At 44.1% G+C, this 22,018-nt stretch overlaps 1 protein-coding gene across 1 annotated transcript; it reads left to right on the forward strand.

Annotated features, from left to right (window-relative positions):
- The first annotated feature begins 1,816 nt into the window (after nt 1-1,816).
- Nucleotides 1,817-21,301, forward strand: ST8SIA3 (ST8 alpha-N-acetyl-neuraminide alpha-2,8-sialyltransferase 3). Its single transcript, XM_054987364.1, has 4 exons — nt 1,817-2,004; nt 6,741-6,863; nt 15,318-15,875; nt 21,019-21,301. Exons 1-4 carry the CDS (start codon nt 1,826-1,828, stop codon nt 21,299-21,301), a joined length of 1,143 nt encoding a protein of 380 aa, XP_054843339.1. The 5' UTR covers nt 1,817-1,825.
- Nucleotides 21,302-22,018: the final 717 nt, after the last annotated feature.

The following is a 22,018-nucleotide window of genomic DNA, read 5'->3' on the forward strand; positions in this document are numbered from 1 at the left end:
CCCAGGTTCAATCCCTGACATCTCCATGACATCTCCAGGATGAAGTCATAGGCCCGGAGCCAGCCAGACTGAAGGCAGTCAGTTGGTTGTAACTGACCAATCAGAGAAGAGGGAGGAGCCTGTCACTCAAGCTCTCCACTCTAGGGAATAGTTAACCCTTTCCCTCCCAGCTCTCTGATTTTGCTGCACTATGGAAACCTGCTGTAAAGTGCAGTCTATTACAACAACAATGACCTTTATATGCCGATGAACTGACTCATTATTCATGTGTGTTCATCTTGTCCAGAATTCTATTTCCACAGTAGCCAACCCAATGCCCCCCTCCATAGAGTCTTACAAACAATTTGTTAAGACCAAACTCTCCTGTTGTTGTTGCTCCCAAGAACCGATGTTCAGAGATTTTACTCCCTCTAAACTTGGTGTAGTAGATAGAGTGTCAGACTGGGATCTGGGAGGCTTAGGTTCAAATCCCCTCTGTGCCCTGGAAGCTCACTGGATGATATTGGGCCTGTCACACACTCTCAGCCTAACCTACCTCACAGGGTTGTTGTTGTGAGGATAAAATGGAGAAGGGGGAGAATGTTCTGAGCCACTTTGGGGCCCCATTGGGGAGAAAAGTAGGGTATAAATAAAGGAAATAAATAAATTATTGATCATCGCTAATAACCATTGATGGACTTTTCCTCCATGGATGTATCTGACCCCCTTTTAAAGCTATAGGAGATAGAAGGCATCACTACATCCTGTGACAGTGAATTCCACATGTTAACTACTTACCGTATTAAGAAACAGCACCATCTTTAGCCACCTCCTTTGCTAAAAGAAACAGATTCCAAGTAACATCTGGGCCAGAATAATGGGAAATAATATATTGGGAATACTGGGAGGGAAAAGATAATTGATTAGTGTATATTTTTTTTCTAAAAGTCTGCCCCTTTGAGAGCTGAAAAATGGGACAGAACCAAAATTAATAATATGCAACAAGACTACCTCTGAGCATAAGCAGAGTATCAGTTGCCCGATGCTGAGCCACTGCCAGACAATTTAAATAAGGGCTTCTATTCAAGTAGTGGTGCTGGCATGACTCTTTTAAAAGTAGAGCCTACATCTTCCTTGGCAGCAATCTGAGAATATAGTTATTAAAAATCTGAACTTTTTGATGGTTGTATCTTTCGGAGGCCCCACTGCAAAGCTATATGGCAGGCCTTCATACTTTAACATTCTGTGCTATGACACTGGGATTTCAGCACAGAGTTCGAAGATGTTCCTCTCCAGGTTCTAGTTTTTAGTCATCTCCAAAATGTCAGCTCACGTCCTGAGTGAGTGTTGCTTGGTTGGGGGGTCTGTGAGTCTACAAAATCTGTTGCGTTTCCTGCTCATTGAATAGCATCTGGGTGCAAAACCTGGCACAGATCCAAGACTGGGCATCCGAGTGCTTCTCCAGAACATTCTAGGATCTAGTGAGCTTGTGATCCCCCTTGTGTGCTTTTGAAGAGGGAACCAGGCAGAATCTGGCAGCCGTCAATAATTTCCAGCAGGATCCACCTTTTTTTACCCACACCCACCAGCTGCCATTTCAATACTGCAGCTCATGCCCTCCATTTTATTATTATTATTTTTAATTCTCTATTGTTCCAGCTCTTAGCTCTTGTAATTTTTTTTTGGTGTGCTTAGAATTAATCCTTTGATTTCCCCCCTCCCCCTCCTTAGCCAGACCGCCACACAAGCACACACACACGCACGCAGCTCCATCCTCGCTTTCTGGGTGTGTTAACTCCAATGTAGCGCTCATCGCCCTTCTTGTTCTCCCCCCTCCCCCCCAGGCATGAGAAACTGCAAGATGGTCCGGGTGGTTAGCGTCCTGGGTCTGGTAATGCTCAGCGTGGCTCTGCTGATTTTGTCCTTCATCAGTTACGTGTCTCTGAAAAAAGACAATATCTTCACCACTCCCAAATACGCCAACTCGGGGGTGCCCAGAATGTACATGTTCCATGCCGGATTTAGGTGAGTACTTGCCATATTTTTTTTACCCTTACTGAGAAGGGGGGAGGGGGTGGTCAGCTGGATAAAGGATATGCATGCTGGCGGATGGGGGCAGAGGGGGAGAAAGGTGAATATGCTGACTGTATCCGTGCTCCTCTTTCCCCCAAATGCCCTCCCACTCCATTTTTTGCTCCAACCCTAAAACACCCCCTTGAAATGCTTTTTGTGTGGAAATCGATCAGAGCCGGCAGACTGAGCTTTTGCTTCAGTGTGGAGGGGGAGCATTGGAGAATCCCCCAGTATATGTGTGTGTGTACCTCTCTCACACACACACATATATAAGGAGACCAGCTGATGAACATCATGGTGGCTGATTGCCCAATTCATGTATATTCCATGGGGCGAGATAATGGCGCAGGCGCCCTGTCGCCTTGGCTAGAGATGGAGAAAGACATCTTCAGCGCTTCTTTCCCTCGACTGAGAAACAGAGACAGACGATTACTTTGGGAAAGCTTCGGAGGAGCTCTAGTTTTCTCTCCGCCATCCCACCTCCACCCCACTTCTTCCAGTTCCCTGTCTGGTTTTGCTGCAGGGTCCCACGGCGTGTGGGGTTTGGAGGAAGATGCTTTGTGCACCTGATTCTGCTTTGGAATCTCCCTGGAAATGCTGGTTTTCCAGCTACAACCTACAAAATCAAGAGAAACCTGATCTCTGCTCAGAGATCAGCCTGAAAATTGGGAAAGGGGGAGGGGAAGGGTACAGCCTGCCAAAGAGTCGTAAATCACGAGAAACGTTCAGGCTTCTTCTGTAAATCCCAAGGTGATTGGAGCCCCTTAGGCATCAAGAGAAACCGTAGAGGTGTGCACTGGCTCAGCTGCAAAATACGCTCCCTTTTCCCCATGTTCAAAAACACACATGTGCCCCTCCGTGTGTATGTTTGCTTGAAACTCTTGCTCCCTGTACTGAAGGAAAAGTTAGTAAAAAATGCTAGGCGCTGGAAGGAGTGGTGAGTTAACTGGAAAACCTGGCTTGACTCTCCCGAGGGCTGCTGAAATGTGTTGGTCGCTGTCCATGGTGCTGATATGACATTCTCTGGTTTCTGGGTCAATTTAATCCGTTTAAGGATTACCAAGGGACATTTGTGAATGATGCCCTATCTTTAAGATGTTTAAAATAATGTAAAATAGATTTCAAAGGGTGGGTTATTATTAAGTTCATTTTCAGCCTTGGGCTGGGCTACTTTATTGCATAGAGACAGCTTGAAAGGGCTTGCACATGTTATATTTATTCCTGCCGCTGTCACATGTAGCACGGTTCTTCTTAAGAAATATTGTTTATTATTTGTAAAGTACACTAGGCCCTCTTAATCCTCATTGCATAGAACATTTGCACATGGCTAACACACAGATTCTTCCCAAGAATATGATGAGCTGCACAATGAAGACGGCACCATGCCAAGGAGGTTTGAAGTAGGATATTCCTGCTCAACCAAAGTGTAGACTGAACCTAAATCAGTCCAGGCTAAAAGAAGAGGAAAGGCATAGGGTCAACATAGAGACAAAAACATGTAATATGTTGTACATATTATACTTTTCCTACATGGGACTCACTTCTGCATAGGTAAAAATGTGAAAGCAATGGGTTGATTGTACACAGGAGTACATTCCACAAAATACATATATGTATTTTGGGTGCATGAAGCAAAATAAATAAACGTGTAATCATAAGGTATAATAATAGCCAAAACGGTTTCATGCTTTTTCCTCCATGGATGTGCTTCCCAGAATTGTGAAACAAACCATGTTTCTGATACATAAGCAACAGCCTACTTCATGATACAGAGGAAACAGATTAAGAAAAAGATAGATACATGTGCCTAAAAAGTAGCAAGATCTAGACACATACCAAATTAACCACTTGGTACCTTTGGCCATAATATGCATTTCCCAACTGAGTTCCCCCAAAATATGTGACCTGATTTTCAAAAAGCAATGGGCCAGGATCTGTGTACATGAACATAAGATGATCCAACAGGGTTCTTCTTATGTTCTGATAGTCAGGCACAGCTTATCCCTCCATGCTTTTGGAAATCATGCTACAACATTTTAATTTTTTTAAAAAAACTCAAGAAATTGGAATTTATTTGAGCAGAGCTGAACTTTGATTTAAAGTTACTGGTAATGCCGAGTCTGTATTATTTGCTTGGGTTTATTATATTTATGTATTGTGGTTTATTTCTACTTGTAGTTTTGGCTGTTGTAAGCCATCTGGAGTTACAATTAGTCTCTGCATTTAGTTAGACGTTAATTTCATTAAAATTAGAATCCGGGGGCATCTTTAGAAACTGCCTGATTTATTTGAAGATGCATCATGTCGGTCATCTTCAGTCTTTCCAGATCTGGGACTCATTAAGCTGCAAGCATCTATCAGGAAGTCAGAGTCACATGCCAGGAAAAGGTGGAGCCATGGGCAGCAAACCAAAAGAGGTCAGGAAATGTAAGCTGAGTACCAAGAGATGAAACATAGTGAGAAACAAGCCAAAATTCACAACCGTTCAGGATGAATCCTTTCCACCACTGAGCAATCTCGCCTCACTATCCTACTGCTGTTCTTTGCATGTATGCAAAGAGAAGCAAGGACCTTCCAAGCAAAAATCCTTCCAAAAGGCAGCAAAAAAAACCCTGTAGCTCTATAGGAGCATGCAAGGCAGCAGAGGAGGGGCTCAATGGTCCACTGGAAGGTCTTGACTCATGGGTTAAAGACCAATCAGGTGATGATCTTGCAAAGACTCTGGCACTGGTTGGCTGAGAACTGCTGGCAGAGACAGTGCCAGGGGCTGAGCCAAAGAATGGAACTTAGCAAAAAAGAGCTTAGAGCCAGGATTGGTCAAGGAAGGCAGTCGAGGAGAAAGTGAGTTGAGAAGAAAGTGTAGGAGAAGGAGGCATAAGAGAAAATATGCACGCTGTTTAAGGAGGAGGTAGCTACAGAACATTGTGCAGAAGAATTATTGGGTCTAGGAAGGGAGGAGGCAGTGGAACAAGAGAACCAGGAGGCTGCGGAAAGACCAACAGACAATTCTGCACTGAGAGAAGCAGCAAAAGAAAGAGCCAAAGGCTGTAAGGTGGGAAGCCAGGGACATAGGAAGGGAAGTGTGGAAAACAGAGCGAAGCGCAAGAATGAGGAGATGAGAAGACCAGACGGAGGCGTCTGAAAGGAGGCATTGCAGTTGACTGCAATTATGGCCGCATGCTTGTAGGGAGTCTGTAAAATATCACAACACTTGTGTTCAGAGCGTGCATGAACAGATTAAGGGCCAGTTTGTACATTTAATGGAATTTAATGGAAACACTTTTCTTGGACTGTAGTTTGTCAGTCTGCTCTTCCTAATGCTGGTAGTGACTGAGACAGAGAGGGAAAGAAATCTTGGGGCTATAGCTAGTTGAAAATGTCAACTCAGTGTGCGGGAGCAACGACAAAGGCATGTTCTTTGGTGCGAATTATTAGGGAAGGCATTGAAAATGAAATGGGCAAAAATGTAATGCCCCCTAGGGTGCAACTTCCTTTGGAGTACTGAGCTTGCTGTATCTTAAAAGGGATATTGCAGCACTGGAAAAGGGCAACCCAGATGATTAAGGGGTTTGGACATCTTTTATATAAGGAGAGGCTAAACGAGTCTGGGAGTTCTGATTTTAGAAATGGATGACTGGGTGGGGACGTGATAGAGGTTTATAAAATTATGCTTGGGACAGAGAGAGCAGATATGGAGAACTTATTCTCCCTCTCCCATATTACTTGGACTCAGGGACACCCAATAAAATTGATAGGCAGGAGATGCCGGATGGACAAAAGGCAATACTTCTTTATTCAGTGAGTTATTTAATTGTGGTGTTCGATGTTCTAGTGGACCTAACACCGATGGCTTTAACGGGGGATGAGACAGATTCGTAGGTGGTGGAACTGTGTCAGATAGGACAATTTCATCAGACTTCAGAAGCTAAGTTGGGTCAATACTTGGATGGGAGATCCACCCACCCACCCCCAGGAAGACTGGAGTTGATCTGGAAAGGAAGGCTATGGAAAACCACCTCTGCTTCTCATTTGCCTTGAAAACCCTTGCTGAGGTCACCATAATTTGGTTCCAACTTGACAGCACATTCATACATAGACAGATTCATGGAAGATATGTCCACACTACATATGATGACTAAAAGGAACCTACATAGGCAGAGGCTGTGAACATCTGGATATCAGGGCTAGAAGGTAAGCCTCAGCCTCCATGCCCTGTTTGTTGGTTCTGCAGGATAAGTGGTTAACTGCTGTGTGACTGCTGAGCCGCTGATCTGATCCAGCCACTGATCTTGTTACATTCTTACGGTAATGGTAAATTGAACTCTCCATGAAAAATCTCCTTGCACATGAAAAGATAGCATATCAAGGAGAATAAATACACTGGCTACAACACGGCAATTCATCTGGAATTGAACTCAGTGAAGCTATGTGTTCAGATACTGGCTTATAATGTGCCAGAATACTTTTCCATTGATTGGGTAATATGACTGCTCCTTTGTGGTGCAATCCTAAGGAGAGTTATATGCTTCCAAGCCCATTGGCTTCAATGGATTTACAAAGATGGAATTCTGCATAGGATGGCATTGTTAGTGCCCGATTCTTCTTGCCTGTAATAGAATGAATCATTTTGGCCTTTAAACCCTGAAATGCAATCATTGACAGTATGGATGTCTGCTTCTTTGTCACAGGTCCCAGTTTGCACTGAAGTTCCTCGATCCTTCCTTTGTGCCCAATACAAACTCCATGAACCAAGAGCTGCAAGATAAAACTCCCAAGTGGACATTCAACAGAACGGCATTCTTACAACAAAGGTGAGAGAGGCAAGCAAGCCAAAATGATACCTTAGAAATCGTAAGAGCCCTTTGCTCTTCTGAATAATTGTTAGGCCAACAGATACTGTTGGATCCCATGACATGTTCCCACTAAGTTGGATCCTTCCACCAAGTCTTCCACCAACAGAAAAAGACTTCCTTCAGCAAAGACTTGCCTCCATCAGAGGAAGCCTTTCTCCATCAAAAAAAGGTCATTCTCCAACGGGGAAAGTATTTCTCTGTTGATGGAGGGCTTAGTAGAAGACTGTCATAGATTCCAGGTTAGTGGAAGGGAGTCATAGGCTCCAGCCCAGTCTGTGCTCTTGGGGGTTTTAAGAACACAAGCCACTACCTAAACTATGAATAATTGACCAAAGCTTTCAGAAGTTCAGGTTTTTCAAATGCCAGAATTGCCTTGAAGGGAAGATAGAATACTAAACTGGCCAATACCAGTCACTTCTTTCTGTTTTGTGTCAGTGGGATAAATCCACCCACCTTTTCCACTGGTGAAAAAGGGAGGAGGGGACCAAGATTGGCTACACTGGGGAACATGGGACCTGCATGGCCCAAGCCGTGTAGGTCAGTGACTGTAGTAAGGAGGAGAATTGGAGAAGACTGAGCAAAAACGTTGGCTGGATGTGACGCAATATGGTATTATTACAGATCAGTAAGCAATGATTTGGTTAGTTCCAAATCAAGTCTGTGAAGTCCACTTTTTCCCACATATATATGCCTCCTTCCAGTATTGGCTTCTTATATCCCACTCCCCTGCATTCCAGTGCTTCTTCAAAGCCTGGCTACATGTTACCCCCACCGCATCAGAGCACTCCCATCACATCAGAGCTCTGTTGGAGAGACTTCTGAAGGCTAGAGATAGTGAAAAAGAGCCAACCATCTTCAGTCATTTATCTCCTCTTATCTTTGATGGAAAGCCAGTTTGGTGTAGTGGTTAAGAGCGCAGGACTCTAATCTGGAGAGCCGGGTTTGATTCCTCACTCCTCCACTTGAAGCCAGCTGGGTGACCTTGGGCTAGTCACAGCTCTCTGGAGCTCTCTCAGCCCCACCCACCTCACAGGGTGTTTTGTTGTGGGGATAATGGTAACATACTTTGTAAACTGCTCTGAGTGGGCATTAAGTTGTCCTGAAGGGCGGTATATAAATCAAATGTTGTTGTTGTTATTCCTGGAGTTGGGAGGAAGATTGGAGTAGGAAAAGTTAGTCTCTAAGGAGAGAGAAATAGGGAGATACACAATGGAGTGAGACAGCCGGCAGTTCTTCTTTTGCCGTGTATGTGATTTTGATCCCCTTCAGCTTCCTCTGCTTTCAGACCTCTCTGCAAGCAGAGCTGTCATGTGATAATTGTTACATGTGCCCAGTCTCCAATGCATCCGTTCCCTACCTGCTAAGAGCACACAGGTTTTAGGTCTTGCATGAAGAACAAGAAACCGGATGAGATTGGGGAGAAGGGGGACAGTTTGGTCACATTATACCAAACTGTTGGATTGTGCTTATTCCAGGGGTGGCCAAACTTGCCTAATGTAAGAGCCACATGGCATAAATGTCAGATGTTTGAGAGCCACAAGACATGATGCATTGAAGTGACTTCAGAGGAAGAGGCGGGTTTGGGGGAGTGTCTTGAAAGTGGCATCACAGGAAGGGGTGGAGTTTTGGTGCAGTATGCTGGAAATGACAAGGAAAGAAAGGAAAGTGATGGGGAAAGACATGGAAAGAAAGAATGAAAGAAGAGAAGGAAGGGAAATAAACGAAACTAAAATAAACTGTACAGCCACGGCGATACTCAGAGACCTCTGGGAGCTGCACAATATGTCTAGAAGAGCTGCATGTGGCTCCCGAGCCACAGTTTTGCCACCCCTGGCTTATTCTGTCGAAGATAATACTTGGATTGATAGAACTATTCCACAGGGTTTGGAACATTAGTAATATTAGTCAGGTCATAATGTTGTCATTAGCCACAGTTAAGAAACTGAGAGCCAGCCTCAAGATCTCACAATCTCAGATTCCAGCTTGTTTCTTCCTTGGAGAAAATCCTTCCCCTCTCAGATTAGCAAACAATATCTTATCATGTTGCTAATTAACAAACACTGGGTTAGTCTTAGTACCGCTTAAGGTTGGTGTAGATATATTCCTTAAGCATCGTTAAGGCAGGAGGGAAGAATTCACTCCCCAAAAGGGAAAGATATTGGGGGAATAAGTACACTGTCTTGTGGCCTAATCCTGATCTCTTAATTATGAGTCAGAATAAAGTCCCCCAAAGCTCAAGAAGTGATCATAATCAGAAATTACATATTTTTTTTCACTCAGATGGATTGTGTGCTTTCAAGCCCAAGAAATTCTTCTTGGACAGCTAGAGTCAAGTGCAATAAAAAGCTGTTCTCCAAGATTTTGGCTGTTAATCTGATTGCAAATTATTTGGCATTGTACAAACAAGAAGCAACATTGGAGATTGCTTAATTTTTAATACTGAGATGGCAAAAGAAACACAGGGTTTTGCAAGTTGCCATCATCCTGTTTTGAGAAAGAGATTAAGAAAATAGGAACTCGTTTCATCAAACAAAAGAAGATGATTAAACTGTGAAGTACTTCAGGTAACAGCCAAAGAGGGGGTTTTGGCCACATTTTGGACATTCATGGTGTTAACCTGTTACTTTGGGATCTCTCTAGAGCTTTCTAACGACTGTAATATTTACATTGCAATCTTACCGCCTTTTAAGTCTGTTGAAGCCAAGGGATTTAGAAGGATGTAATTCTACTTAGATCTACATTCTTAATGGCTGGAGTGAGATGCAAAACGTATCTCATACTTCATACTCTTCACCACAATACCTGTAGTAGGATTAAGAAAGGGATTCACCACTTTGTTGGGGAAAGCAGTATATTTCGTATATTTCTTTGATGGTTGGTTGGTTGGTTGGTTGGTTGGTTGGTTGGTTGGTTGGTTGGTTGGTTGGTTGGTTGGTTGGTTGGTTGGTTGGTTCGTTGGTTCGTTGGTTCGTTGGTTCGTTGGTTCGTTGGTTCGTTGGTTCGTTGGTTCGTTGGTTCGTTGGTTCGTTGGTTGCATACAATTGCAAGTTCAGGGAATTGGGCACATCATCCAGGACCAAAAGAAACAAGAGGAAAAAGAGCAGGGTAAAATTCCCTATCATATTTCATGTTTGTCTGTGGAAAAGCGTGTTTAGTTTTCGAAATCTTTCATGTGGAACTCTGAATGCGTAACAATGTCAGAGCTTGGCTTCTGAATGATTTGTCGCAGTTTGGAGGGGAAAAGAGATTTTGGTTTAGGGGATTTTTATCACATTACAGATGCTAATTTTCCGCACTTCACACCCAGGCTCTATTAGCATGTATTATAGCTAGCTTCCTAACACTCTAGTTTGCAATACCCCTCTCACCCTCTGCCTGGATTTTAAAGACTCTTGCCTTTCTCCAGTCCTCATATCTGACACAGGGAGCATTGACTCTCAGAAGCTCATACCTTGGAAATCTAGTTGGTCTTTAATGTGCTTTTGGACCCAGATCTTGCTCTTCTGTCTCACAGGGTTGTTGTAAGGATAAAATGGAGGAGAGGAGCATGATGTAAGCCACTTTGGGTCCCCATTGGAAAGAAACGGAGGATATGAATGAAGAAAATTAAAAAATCAGTTCTCCCTAGTGTGACAAGTAACACTTACCCCCAGCCTGAGCTGTTCCTTGGGAGAGGAGCCCACAAGCAACGCCAATAAGTAATGAAATAAACCCAAGTTGTTTTCTTGTCTCTCGATGATGAGCAAATGGAAACTATAATGTTTTTTTAACTGGCCTTATTCACATTAAGGGAAACTCCAAAGCCTTCTTAATATTCGTAATTGACCACGCGCTTCCCCAAATAGGATATTAAAGAGTCATGTGTCTGCAGAGGGGAGACAGATGAATGTCGCTCAGAGATGCCAAATGAGGATACTGGAAGCGCTCGCATCAAAACTTCAAGCACATTATCGTTAATGTCATTTAAGATCGCTTTCTTAGCCCTGCGTTGGTTGCTCAAGGAATCAGCGGCATTTCTTTGCAAAGCTCTTTCCTGGCCCCAGAAATGCAAAATATATACCTCCAGAGTTTTATTGGCTTAAAAATGTTCTTGTAAATTGTATTATGATCACAATCCCAAACTAAATGTGTTCCATTTCAAGTTCTAATAAGAGCCTGACAAATAAGCATCCCTGCCCAGAGCCTTGACAATGCTAGTTTCTTTATTACTCTGCTCAATCACTCGTTTTTTATGTTTTGGAGACCACAAAAATGTATTACTGGAGCTGCCGTATTTACTTCAATTAATCGGCTACATTAATTGATTTTTTGGGGAGATCAACTTGAAAAAAGGCAGCTCAGATTAATCGGGAGACTGAACTTAAAGGTTGTTAATTATTTTTAATTCGGGTACATATAAAAAGTACAGGCGGCAAGTACCATTTTAAAAGGAGAATTTGGTCCTTAGACATGAGAATGCCTGTTCTAAGACAATGCCTGCTATAATCCATCAGTATATCATCACAAAAAGAAACACCAAGGAATGTATGCTTTTACTAGACTTACTGTTTTCCTCATAATTAAATATATACAGATAATCAATGACTTAATCACAAAATCAGCAAACTTGTGCCATTTGTTGTCTACAGTTTCTTTAACGGGTGTGTGATGGACTCAGCTTCAAATGCTGGTATTGCTGGGCAGTAAAGAGGGGGGATGATTGACATATTCCCCCCTCCTCCTTCTGTGGCTAGCCTGAAATGGCAGTTGGTGATGGAATGTTGAAGTGACAGTTGGTGCTAGCAGAGGGAGGGGTTGACAGTTGGAATAAACTGAAGAGAGAAAAGAGTTGGAGTCTGGCTTCTGACCAGAGAGGGTCAGCCACAGAGTCCTCTGTGTGAAAAAGGAAAGAGAAGGTGTACCCTTACAAGAGAAATCATAATGTTTATGAAGCACTTTCCGTCCTTGGACTGAAGTGGGAAAGACAGCACTAACTTCTGCATAGACACAAGAGATCTGGGAATTGTTGTGTGCCAAGGAAGTGGATAGAAAGGAGTCTCCCCTTCTGCAACAGGAACAGGGTTGTAGCTTGTCCATAACTAGGAGTTATCCTGCCCAGTATCGAAGATCAGGGGGTGGGGCCACCAGCCATGTGACCATTTTCTCCGAGGGCAACCCACTGAGTTCCACCACCTCTTTTCCCAGAAAAAAGCCCTGGATGTAGGGATAATGTAAGCAGAGCAGAATGCCCTTGCCTGCTGGCCCTTGCAATCTAAGTTTGGTGATGGGGAAGCCAGCAAAGCTAGAGAAGGGAGAAGAGGAAAGTATAACAAGTGAGAGCCAAAGAGTTGACTAGGTCCTGGGAGACCCGGGTTCAAATCCCCACTCAGCCATGAAGACCAGTGGGTAACCTTGGTCTGATCTCTACCTAACCTACTTCACAGGATTGTTCTGAGAATATTATGGGAGGAGGGGAGAACCAAGAATGCCACCCTGAGCTCCTTGGAGAAACTGAGGGATAACACATGCCACATCAGTATTATGGGATGTGGCAATTAGGGTCAGGGGATGTGCACCATGAGACATGCATTACCCAACCCTATCTCTTTAATCTGATTTCTGTGTAATGGAAAGAAAGGGAGAGCACAAGCATTTAGGGTGAGGAGAGTCCTAATTAATCCATTAGAATACTAATACAAGCTACATTTACTGATAATAGTTAACAAAGATATTAGCCGTCACACCAGCAACTGAAATCTGACATCCTCTCTTCTGCATGTGCAAAAAGGGGTTGGAAAAGAACCCAGATTGGAGATACTCACAAATCCCAAAGCATACGATGAAGCAACAGGAACAAGATGGACAAATATAAAACCTTGCTAGCTTAAGACCTGTACTCATGACCTACTTTGGAGGATGGTCACTGATCTCCTAGAGATCCCCTCAACATTGGCAGCTAACTAGCCATTGGAAAGAAAGGCTGAATAACTTTGGGTAGGTTCCATCTATGATGTTATGATGAACCATTTGAGGTACAGGTCTTCATATCCTCTCTGTTGTTACAACTTCCTTGTGTGTATGTTATGTGCTGTCAAGTTGCCTCGAACCTATGGTGACCCTATGAATGAATGATTACTGGAGTCCTTTCCCCCCAGTAACAGAGATCTCATCCATAATATTACTGGCTCCAAAAAGAAGATAATAGATTTCTACTTCATATAATGGCTCTTTGTGTGTTATAATAGATGAGATCTGGTAGCACTACAACAAACAAAATGTAAACATGTAAACAACAATCACAAAACACACAAACTTAAAACAGAAAACTGAGCACATTTCCAATAACAAATAACATTTTCAATAACAAAGTCTTCATCGGTGGTCAATTGAATAATGTTAAAAATATTAAGAGGTTATTATAATGGGACCCCATAGATTGAACGTGTCTGCTCCTGTGACCAGAAATCTATTGAGGACCTAGCCCATGTGGTTTTCCAGGGGCCCAAGGTTTGTAGTAGAACATGAATGATATCTTGGGAATATCTTCTCACGATATCCGAGGAGATTGGACCAGAGCAAACTTATAATAAATGGGTAAAATTTGGGAGGCATCAGAATTTGGGAGGCATTTTGGTCTGACAGGAGAGTAAAGATGGGGAATTCGTGCTCCATGAGCAAAAATCTTTGCATCCATGGACATTCTAGTCTGGATCCAAGCCCAGGGGTCATTTCATAGAAAAAGAGCTGGAGGAACTCATTAGCATAACTCATTAGCATAACTCATTGGCATATGCCACGCCCCTTGCCATCACCGGAAGTGTGTTATTAGCATGACTGATTTGCATATACCATACCCCCTGACATCACCTATCCTGGCTGTTTTGGACCCAATCCTGGCCATTCAGGGCCAAAATTGAGCCCAAAATGGCAAAAAGGGGCTGAAAATGGCCAAAAAGGGGCCCAAAATGGTCAGGATTGGGCCGCTGCGGAGTGGGAGAGTGATCCACCACCTGTCAGAGGCCCGATCCAGGCTGTTTCGGCCCCAATCCAGGCTGAAATGGGCCCAAAATGGCTGAGAGTCAGATGGGAGGGGGGCACCTGACACATGACCTCTTGGGGGAACTGCCGGACCTGCGTTCCTGTGTGTTCCCCCTCGAAATGAGCCCTGTCCAAGCCTATAAGTTTCCCCATTTATTTATTTTTTAAATGTTGCATTCCCAACACCTGGGCCTCATGGGAGCTGTTGTTCCCACAGATGGTAATGTATATAATAATAAAAGGATGTGTCTGCCTGTCCATCTGTGGCAGGCATAACTAATCTGAAAATAAAGGTAGGAGTCCTTTGGGCACCAGTTTCAGAATGATTGTGCAAGTTGTAGTGCCACATATGAAGGAAATGAGAACGTGCTGAGCCAGGTTATCTCAAGGTTATCCTCGCCCCCATGCTATTTGCCGTGGAAGCTAAAGTTCTTTGTTTGTGTTTAGGCGTAACACATCAGAACATCAAGCTTAGGTGTTTGAAAATTGGCTGTCAGCTTCGAGAAGAGGATGGGACTTGCAGTGTCAAAAATGACAGGAGTCAGAATCTCCTGGCCCAGATTAACGCCCAAACATCCTTGTGCTATCTGCCATGGAACCAAAAATTTACTCATAAGGAAGCAGAAAGGTGAAAGCAGCACATACAGGGAAGGTGGAAAACGTTCCCTCTGTTTCAAACAACCCAGGAGGTTTAAAGACTTCCCTGAGCCATCAGAGCCCGTGGGGTTTAGTGTTAGAACGTGGGACTGGAAGCAAAGAGCCCTGGGTTCCAATCCCACCTCTGCCACAGATGGTTGCTGGGTTACCTTCAGCCAGTCACACCCTCAGTGTAAACTACCCCACAGGGTTGTTGTGAGGATAAAATAGAGCAAAAGAAAACAATATAAGCCATTTTGGGTCCCTGAGGAGAAAGGCAGGTGTGACATACGTTATGAATCTAATTTTGACTACAGTTGGCAAAAAATATAAATACATTTAAAAACCAGAAAACACCACAAATACATACAAAACAGTGTTACGAGCACAGGAAGCTACGGGGTTGGCAAAGGGAGCAAGTGGGGTCACCTCTAGTAATGTAACAAAACTTTATTTTATTTTATTTATTTCATTTATTGTCCACCTTTCTCACTGAGCTGAGGAGATTAACTGCTTCTGTTACTCTCACCAAATTATGTTCATATGCTTTGTTTGGTAAAAATTGTTAGATAAGAGAAACTAATTGTTAGATAAGAGAAACTTTGAAAAACAATGGAGAGTTCTTCAAGGAAGGTTTCAAACTTATGCTCTTTTTTCCCAAAATTAGTTGCAAATTCTTCTCAAAACAAAGCCAATCACGCAACATGGGAAACTGTGATCTTTCTTTTTAATGAAATTTTTGTTTTGTTTTGCTTTCAGGCGAGAAATTCTTCAAAATGTTGATGTGGTCAAAAACTTTTCTTTGACCAAGAGCATGGTTCGGATTGGACAGCTGATGCACTACGATTATTCCAGCCATAAATATGTTTTCTCCATTAGCAATAACTTCCGAGCACTGCTTCCAGACGTCTCGCCCATTCAGAATAAGCACTATAATATTTGTGCTGTTGTTGGAAATAGCGGGATCCTGGTGGGCAGTCAATGCGGGCAGGAAATCGATAAATCTGATTTCGTTTTCCGTTGCAATTTTGCTCCCACTGAGGCATTCCAGAAAGATGTTGGCAGGAAAACCAACCTGACCACCTTCAACCCAAGCATTCTGGAGAAATATTACAACAACCTTCTGACCATTCAAGATCGCAATAACTTTTTTCTCAGCTTGAAAAAGCTTGATGGAGCCATTCTCTGGATCCCAGCCTTTTTCTTCCATACGTCAGCCACTGTCACAAGAACATTGGTTGACTTCTTTATTGAGCATCGAGGACAATTAAAAGTCCAGTTGGCCTGGCCAGGAAATATAATGCAACATGTCAACAAGTAGGTATCGTTCTTGCGTTTATCTCACTCGTTGATGTTTCTCTTCTGTAATTGATGAGCAGGGTCCAGAATCACTGAGTTTTAAGATTCAGTGGATTGTCTACTACAACTCACTGTACTGTTTCCAACCATCCATGCACAGAAAGCGCATAGAGTTTTCCAGCTTTCCTCTCCATTCCTGTAGCCCCTTCCGAGCCCTGGAAAGATGGTCCCTGATTTGTAGGATCAATGCAGAGAAAGAGTCATGCAGGACAGCGGGGTCAGGTCAGGAAGGACAAGGAGGTGAAGCCCATTCTGTTCTTCAACTGATTCACACTTGTGGAAGGAGGAGTAATTTCATCCCCTTGTCCCCCTGCCCCCCAACCCACATGGCTATTCCTCTGCACAGGACCCATAACCCTGGGAATTATCTCTCCCCATGTTGGAAGGGGCTGCAGGAACAGAGAAGAATGCAGGAAAACTCCATGTTACTTGCACAGAATGGTTGGGTACAGGCCTTTGGGCCAAGTCGGTATTGTTGGTTGTCAGTCCCACAGAAATCTGTGCAAGACTAGACCCCTGGGTGGATATAAGTAACATACACTTTGGAGGGGTTGGGGGAACTGTAGAATGAGAACCAGCAGGCAGAAACAAGAACATAGTCAATAATAAGCCAGTGCCAGGAGCTGTGAAAATTGGTCAAGGTGATAAGAGCCAGTGTTGTGTAGTGGTTAGAGGGTCAGAATAGGATCTGGGAGACTCAGATTCGAATCTCTGCTCTGCCACGTTCTGCTGGGTGACCTAGGGCCACTCACACACTCTCGGGGTGCTGCGGTAACCCTAGTCACAGCTAGGCAGACAATCCAAGGACATAGGAGGGAAGATCCAGGAAATGAACTAGTGCAAATCAGGTCAATAGGGAAAGAAGGCTAAAGGGGACACGAGATCAATAGAATTCAAACCGGGTAGACTGTTGCTCAGGCTTGGAGGACATACGGCCAGGATAGTCACCCATCAGGAGACTGGATTGTCCACAGGTACTTACTGAACTTGCACAATCTTTCTAGGCAGCTTCTGCCATTACTGAACTCATCTTTTATTTGATGCTTAGCATGAATCTATCTCTCAGTTGCTAAGAGATGTCTAAACTTTATGGTTTACCACCTGTAAAGTCCAAAGCACAAGATAATGATATTCTCGTCCTCAGGGCTTTTTTTCTGGGAAAAGAGGTGGTGGAACTCAGGACCACACAATGACGTCACTTTGGGTCAGCTGGAACAAGGGGCGAGTTTTTTAAAGTTTAAATTACCCTTGGCGAAAATGGTCACATGGCCGGTGGCCCCGCCCCCTGATCTCCAGACAGAGGGGAGTTTAGATTGCCCTTGGCACCAAGTGGCGCGGAGGGCAATCTACACTCCCCTCTGTCTGGAGATCAGGGGGTGGGGCCACAGGCCATGTGACCATTTTCAAGAGGTGCCGGAACTCTGTTCCGCCACGTTCCAGCTGAAAAAAAGCCCTGCTTGTCCTTACATTACAGTACATTTACAGCCTTTGTTCCGTCTATATGCTTTGGTGTGATTTTCCCCAAGCTCTAATAAGTCCAAGAGGCCCCATTCAGGCCAGCAGGTTCTCCCGCCCAGCTCCCCCCCCAAAAAAAACCCTCCTTGGGAAATATGAGGCAAAGTTTGGCCAGGCATGCTGTGGCTTGAATGCTTTTTCCCTAAGAGTCAAAACACACGAGACGAAAAACCTAGATTCAACTCGTGTTCTCTTACCTAAAGGTTTGTCGGGAACTGTAGGCATCCTTGCAGCTTAAAGTTTAGCATTTACAGAGCAGCAGGGAGAGACGTGCAGGTGTCCTTGCAGCTTAAAGTTTAGCATTTACAGAGCAGCAGAGAGGGAAGTGCGGGGGTCCTTGCAGCTTAAAGTCTCCTGGTGCAGCCAGGCGTCGCTCTGCAGGGCCAGGTCGGGTGAGGGGAAGGGAAAATGCTGTGATGCACCTTGAGAGTGGGAGGAAAGGCACCCCACACTTGCACTTCCCTCCCTGCTGCTCTGTAAATGCTAAACTTTAAGCTGCAAGGACGCCTGCACTGTAAATGCTAAACTTTAAGCTGCAAGGACACCTGCACGTCTCTCCCTGCTGCTCTGTAAATGCTAAACTTTAAGCTGCAAGGACCCCCGCACTTCCCTCTCTGCTGCTCTGTAAATGCTAAACTTTAAGCTGCAAGGATGCCTACAGTTCCCGACAAACCTTTAGGTAAGAGAACACGAGTTGAATCTAGGTTTTTCGTCTCGTGTGTTTTGACTCTTAGTCTAGCAATTCTAGTAAGCACTTGAGGACTTTGGCACCTAATGTTAGATCCAGCCAGCTTTTCCAGTGGTAAAACAGAAGAAGGGACCTCTTTGATGGCTCAAAATGGCTATGTTGTGGTTCCATATGGGATAGGGGCTGTAGTAAGGAGAACTGAGGGAGACTGAGCAAGAAAGCTGGCTGGATCCAACCATACACTCGCCTCCCTGTGAGCAGAGGCTGCCCAACCTCTTCAGTTCAGAGAATGATATGGATCTGGTAGGTGGCCATTCTCGGTTGATCCAATATGGTGTCAAGGAGTGCAGGAGAAGGAAGACGTTCTCTTAAGTATGTCGAGCCCAAGCTATTAAAGGTCAAACCCAACACTGGATTCTTTGTAAATAAATGAGTAACTTGAATATCAACACTTTGACTAATGCATGGAAGAGAATAAAGAGAGTCGATGCAGACAACAAGAATTTTGGTCCGGAGTAAGGCTTACAATTGGTATAAAGCATCATCAGACAAGGAAAGGCCGGGGAGAATGCGGTCCTATGGCAGTGGTAAAGAGTGAACTGGACCAGTTTCTGGACGGGAGGCTGAAGGCATATACCCAACCACGCAGTTCTTTCAAGAGAATGGTATTTCCATTTGCTGAGGAGATGCTGGTAATTGATGTGTGCAAAGAGGTTGGAACAAAAAGAAAGAATATGATACAATAATTAAAACACCAGTATATAACTTAATTCAACAAATAAAAGTGCCTAAGTTTGATTTTAAAAGATCCACAGTGTGGTTCAGCATATAAGTTCCATACCCTTGAGCAAAGCTTTTTTTCAGCTGAACCGTGGTAGAACGGAGTTCCAGAACCTCTTTAAAATGGTCACATGGCTGGTGTCCCCACCCCCTGATCTCCAGACAGAGGGGAGTTTAGATCGTGCGCTGCAGCACGGAGGGCAATCTAAAGTCCCCTCTGACTGGAGATCGGGGGTGGGGCCACCAGCCATGTGACCATTTTCTCCAAGGGCAACCCACTGAGTTCCACCACCTCTTTTCCCAGAAAAAAGCCCTGCCCTTGTGTATATACAGAGTAAAATCACACATATACCGGTATATTTGAACAGCATGGAATAAATTCATTCAAATCCTCCCACAGAACAGGTTAAGGTGCAATACATCCAGGTTAAAGTCATTCCTTTGCCCATAGATCTCCTTCAGCCAGATCAGAAATATACAGATTTTAGATGGAGTGCTGTGAATTGGCTAGAAGTGAACCCATTCCTCCCAAACCAAAATGAAACAAGGGACTCTTCGCCGAACAGAACCAGTGTCATTCAGAGAAGCCAGGCACTGGGTTCAGCCAGTGGGGGAACACCACAGAACAGAACCAAGCAGTACCCAGTCACAAGTGCAAGGCACTTGTTTGCTTCTGTTGGGCTAAGTTGCAACCGTGTCCCTTGCTTCAGTTTGGTTTGGGTGGAATGGGCGTGATTCTCTGGTGTATTGTTGGTCCCCTTGCTTCACTTTGGTTCTGTGGGGGGGGGTTGCATTCCTGTGCTTCAGTTTGCTTCTGTTGGGATTTCTCTGGGATGAGCTCAGCTTGCATTTGGGAGTGTTCCTTGGCCATGGCAGCCTTGCCCCAATGTGGGAGTCAGCTTTGATCTTTTCTCCTAGGAAACAATGGAGCGGCTGAGGGCACCTTCTTTGGGGACCCATAGAATTTGCCCTCGAGGGCCAATCTTCTTGAAACTTGAGGGTTCTTTAGAGGACAATCAGGAGTAGTCCCCTCTTCAGTAAATTTTATTGGGGGAAAGGAGCCGGTCCCCTGCAAATTTGGTGGAGTTTTGTTGGAAAATGCCACCCCCAGCTCCCTGGATAGCCCCCAGATAGTTTTCCCCATGGGAAATAATGATGAGTGGCTGGGGGCACCTTCTTTGGAGGTTCATAGAGGTGGCTTCCAGGGCCCAACCCTTGTGGAACTTGGGGAGTCTTTAGAGCACAATCAGGAGTAGGATCTCTGCAAATTTGGTGGAGCGTGGTTGGAAAATGACTCCCCTCCCCTTTCTGCAAAAAAGGCAGGAACTGCTGTTTCCTTGCAGGGAGACAGAAAAGGAACAGTCAAGACTTGTTTACCAAATTTTACCGAATCTACTAGGGACTTGAGTTCAAAATACTGAATCTCATTTGGCATTTTGATCCAGAAAATGCTAGATTTTACCAAATAAGCAAAAAATTGGCTTTTCCCCGAATTCCTGACCCAAACTGCACTCCCCTCCTGGTAATCTGCACCCATTCCTAGTGCAGACTCCCCCCATTTTTCCCTCTTTGCTATTCAGGAGGGCCTGATGTCCCCAAGGAACATAATTTCAGGGGGCATCAGCAGGCTGCAACAGAAGCTGTAAGCAGGAAATTCCCACTTTGTGAAATCCGTGGATGGCTGGATATACTAGTGAGGAATAATAACTATGCATTTCCATAGTACTGTGGTGCTGGAGGAGAGTTTTGCAGATACCATGGACAGCCAAAAAGACAAATAAGTGGGTACTAGATCAAATCAAGGCTGAATTCTCCTTAGAAGCTAAAATGACAAGACTAAAGCTATCGTAGTTTGGTCACATCATGAGAAGACAAGATTCTCTGGATAAGTCAATAATGCCAGGAAAAGTGGGAGGCAGTAGGAAAAGAGGAAGACCTAAAACAAGATGGCTTGACTCAACAAAAGAAGCCACGTCCTCCAGTTTGCAGGATCTGAGCAAGGCTGTTAAAGATAGAATGGTTTGGAGGTCTTTCATTCATAGGGTCGCCATAACACACACACACATTTCCATAGTACATTGTCACTTCCATATATCACTCTATGTTGTTATTTTACAGGTACTGGAAGAACAAACACTTGGCTCCCAAGAGGCTCAGCACAGGTATTCTTACATATACTCTTGCGTCAGCGATTTGTGACGAAATCCACCTGTATGGATTTTGGCCGTTTGGATTTAATCCAAACAACCGAGAAGACCTTCCCTACCACTACTATGATAAAAAGGGAACCAAGTTTACTACCAAGTGGCAAGAGTCCCATCAACTCCCTGCCGAGTTCCAGCAGCTCTACCGAATGCATGGAGAAGGTCTAGCCAAGCTGACTTTGTCCCACTGTGCCTAAGGATTTAACCCGAAGTGCCAAATGATTGTGGTTTTTAAAACATAAAAGTGCCCAAAACTGAATTCTAAGAGGGGGGGAAAGAGCATTTGTGTAAAAAAAAGTATTTTCTGTAATTCAGATACGCTTCAAAATCACCCTTCTATCAACATGTTTCAAGGGGTGGGGTGGGGGTGGAGGGTAGCTTCCGCACATTTAGCGATGCAGAAGTATTTTGTCAGTTCATGCAGTAGGAAAGTCAGAGCTGTTTACAATAGGAAGTTTTGCATCTGTAGTTACGCTGCCAAGGACATCACTTGAAAGTATTTTCATATGCATCTATTTTTCACATTCCACATCAGATGTTAGAATACTTGTGTTACTTATGAAGATTTGCTTGGTTTCTTAGCTAACTTGCTTTTAAGGGCAGGAAACATTTGCGTTGTTCCATGTTCGGTGTAAAAACTCTTCCCACTGTTCGGACTGAATGACAATTTACGCTAGCAAGGTCAGTGGGAATTTATCAGTATAAGCGGCGTTGGATTGATCCTCAAGAAGTTGTGGGCTATGCTCTTTTTAATATGGAGAGTAAAAAGCTTCCTTTTCCAAGCGTACATCTGTGGAAGGGGTGGTCAGTTGGCAGTGCCCACAACACTTCTGGCCCATGACTCAGTTCCAGCTGGCATGATTTCCATTGATATTTGAGCAACGTGGCACTGAAGTGGATAGCCAGACCAAGCT

This window comes from Eublepharis macularius, chromosome 8 (genome assembly GCF_028583425.1).
Source record: "Eublepharis macularius isolate TG4126 chromosome 8, MPM_Emac_v1.0, whole genome shotgun sequence".
In the NCBI taxonomy this organism is placed as follows: domain Eukaryota; kingdom Metazoa; phylum Chordata; class Lepidosauria; order Squamata; family Eublepharidae; genus Eublepharis; species Eublepharis macularius.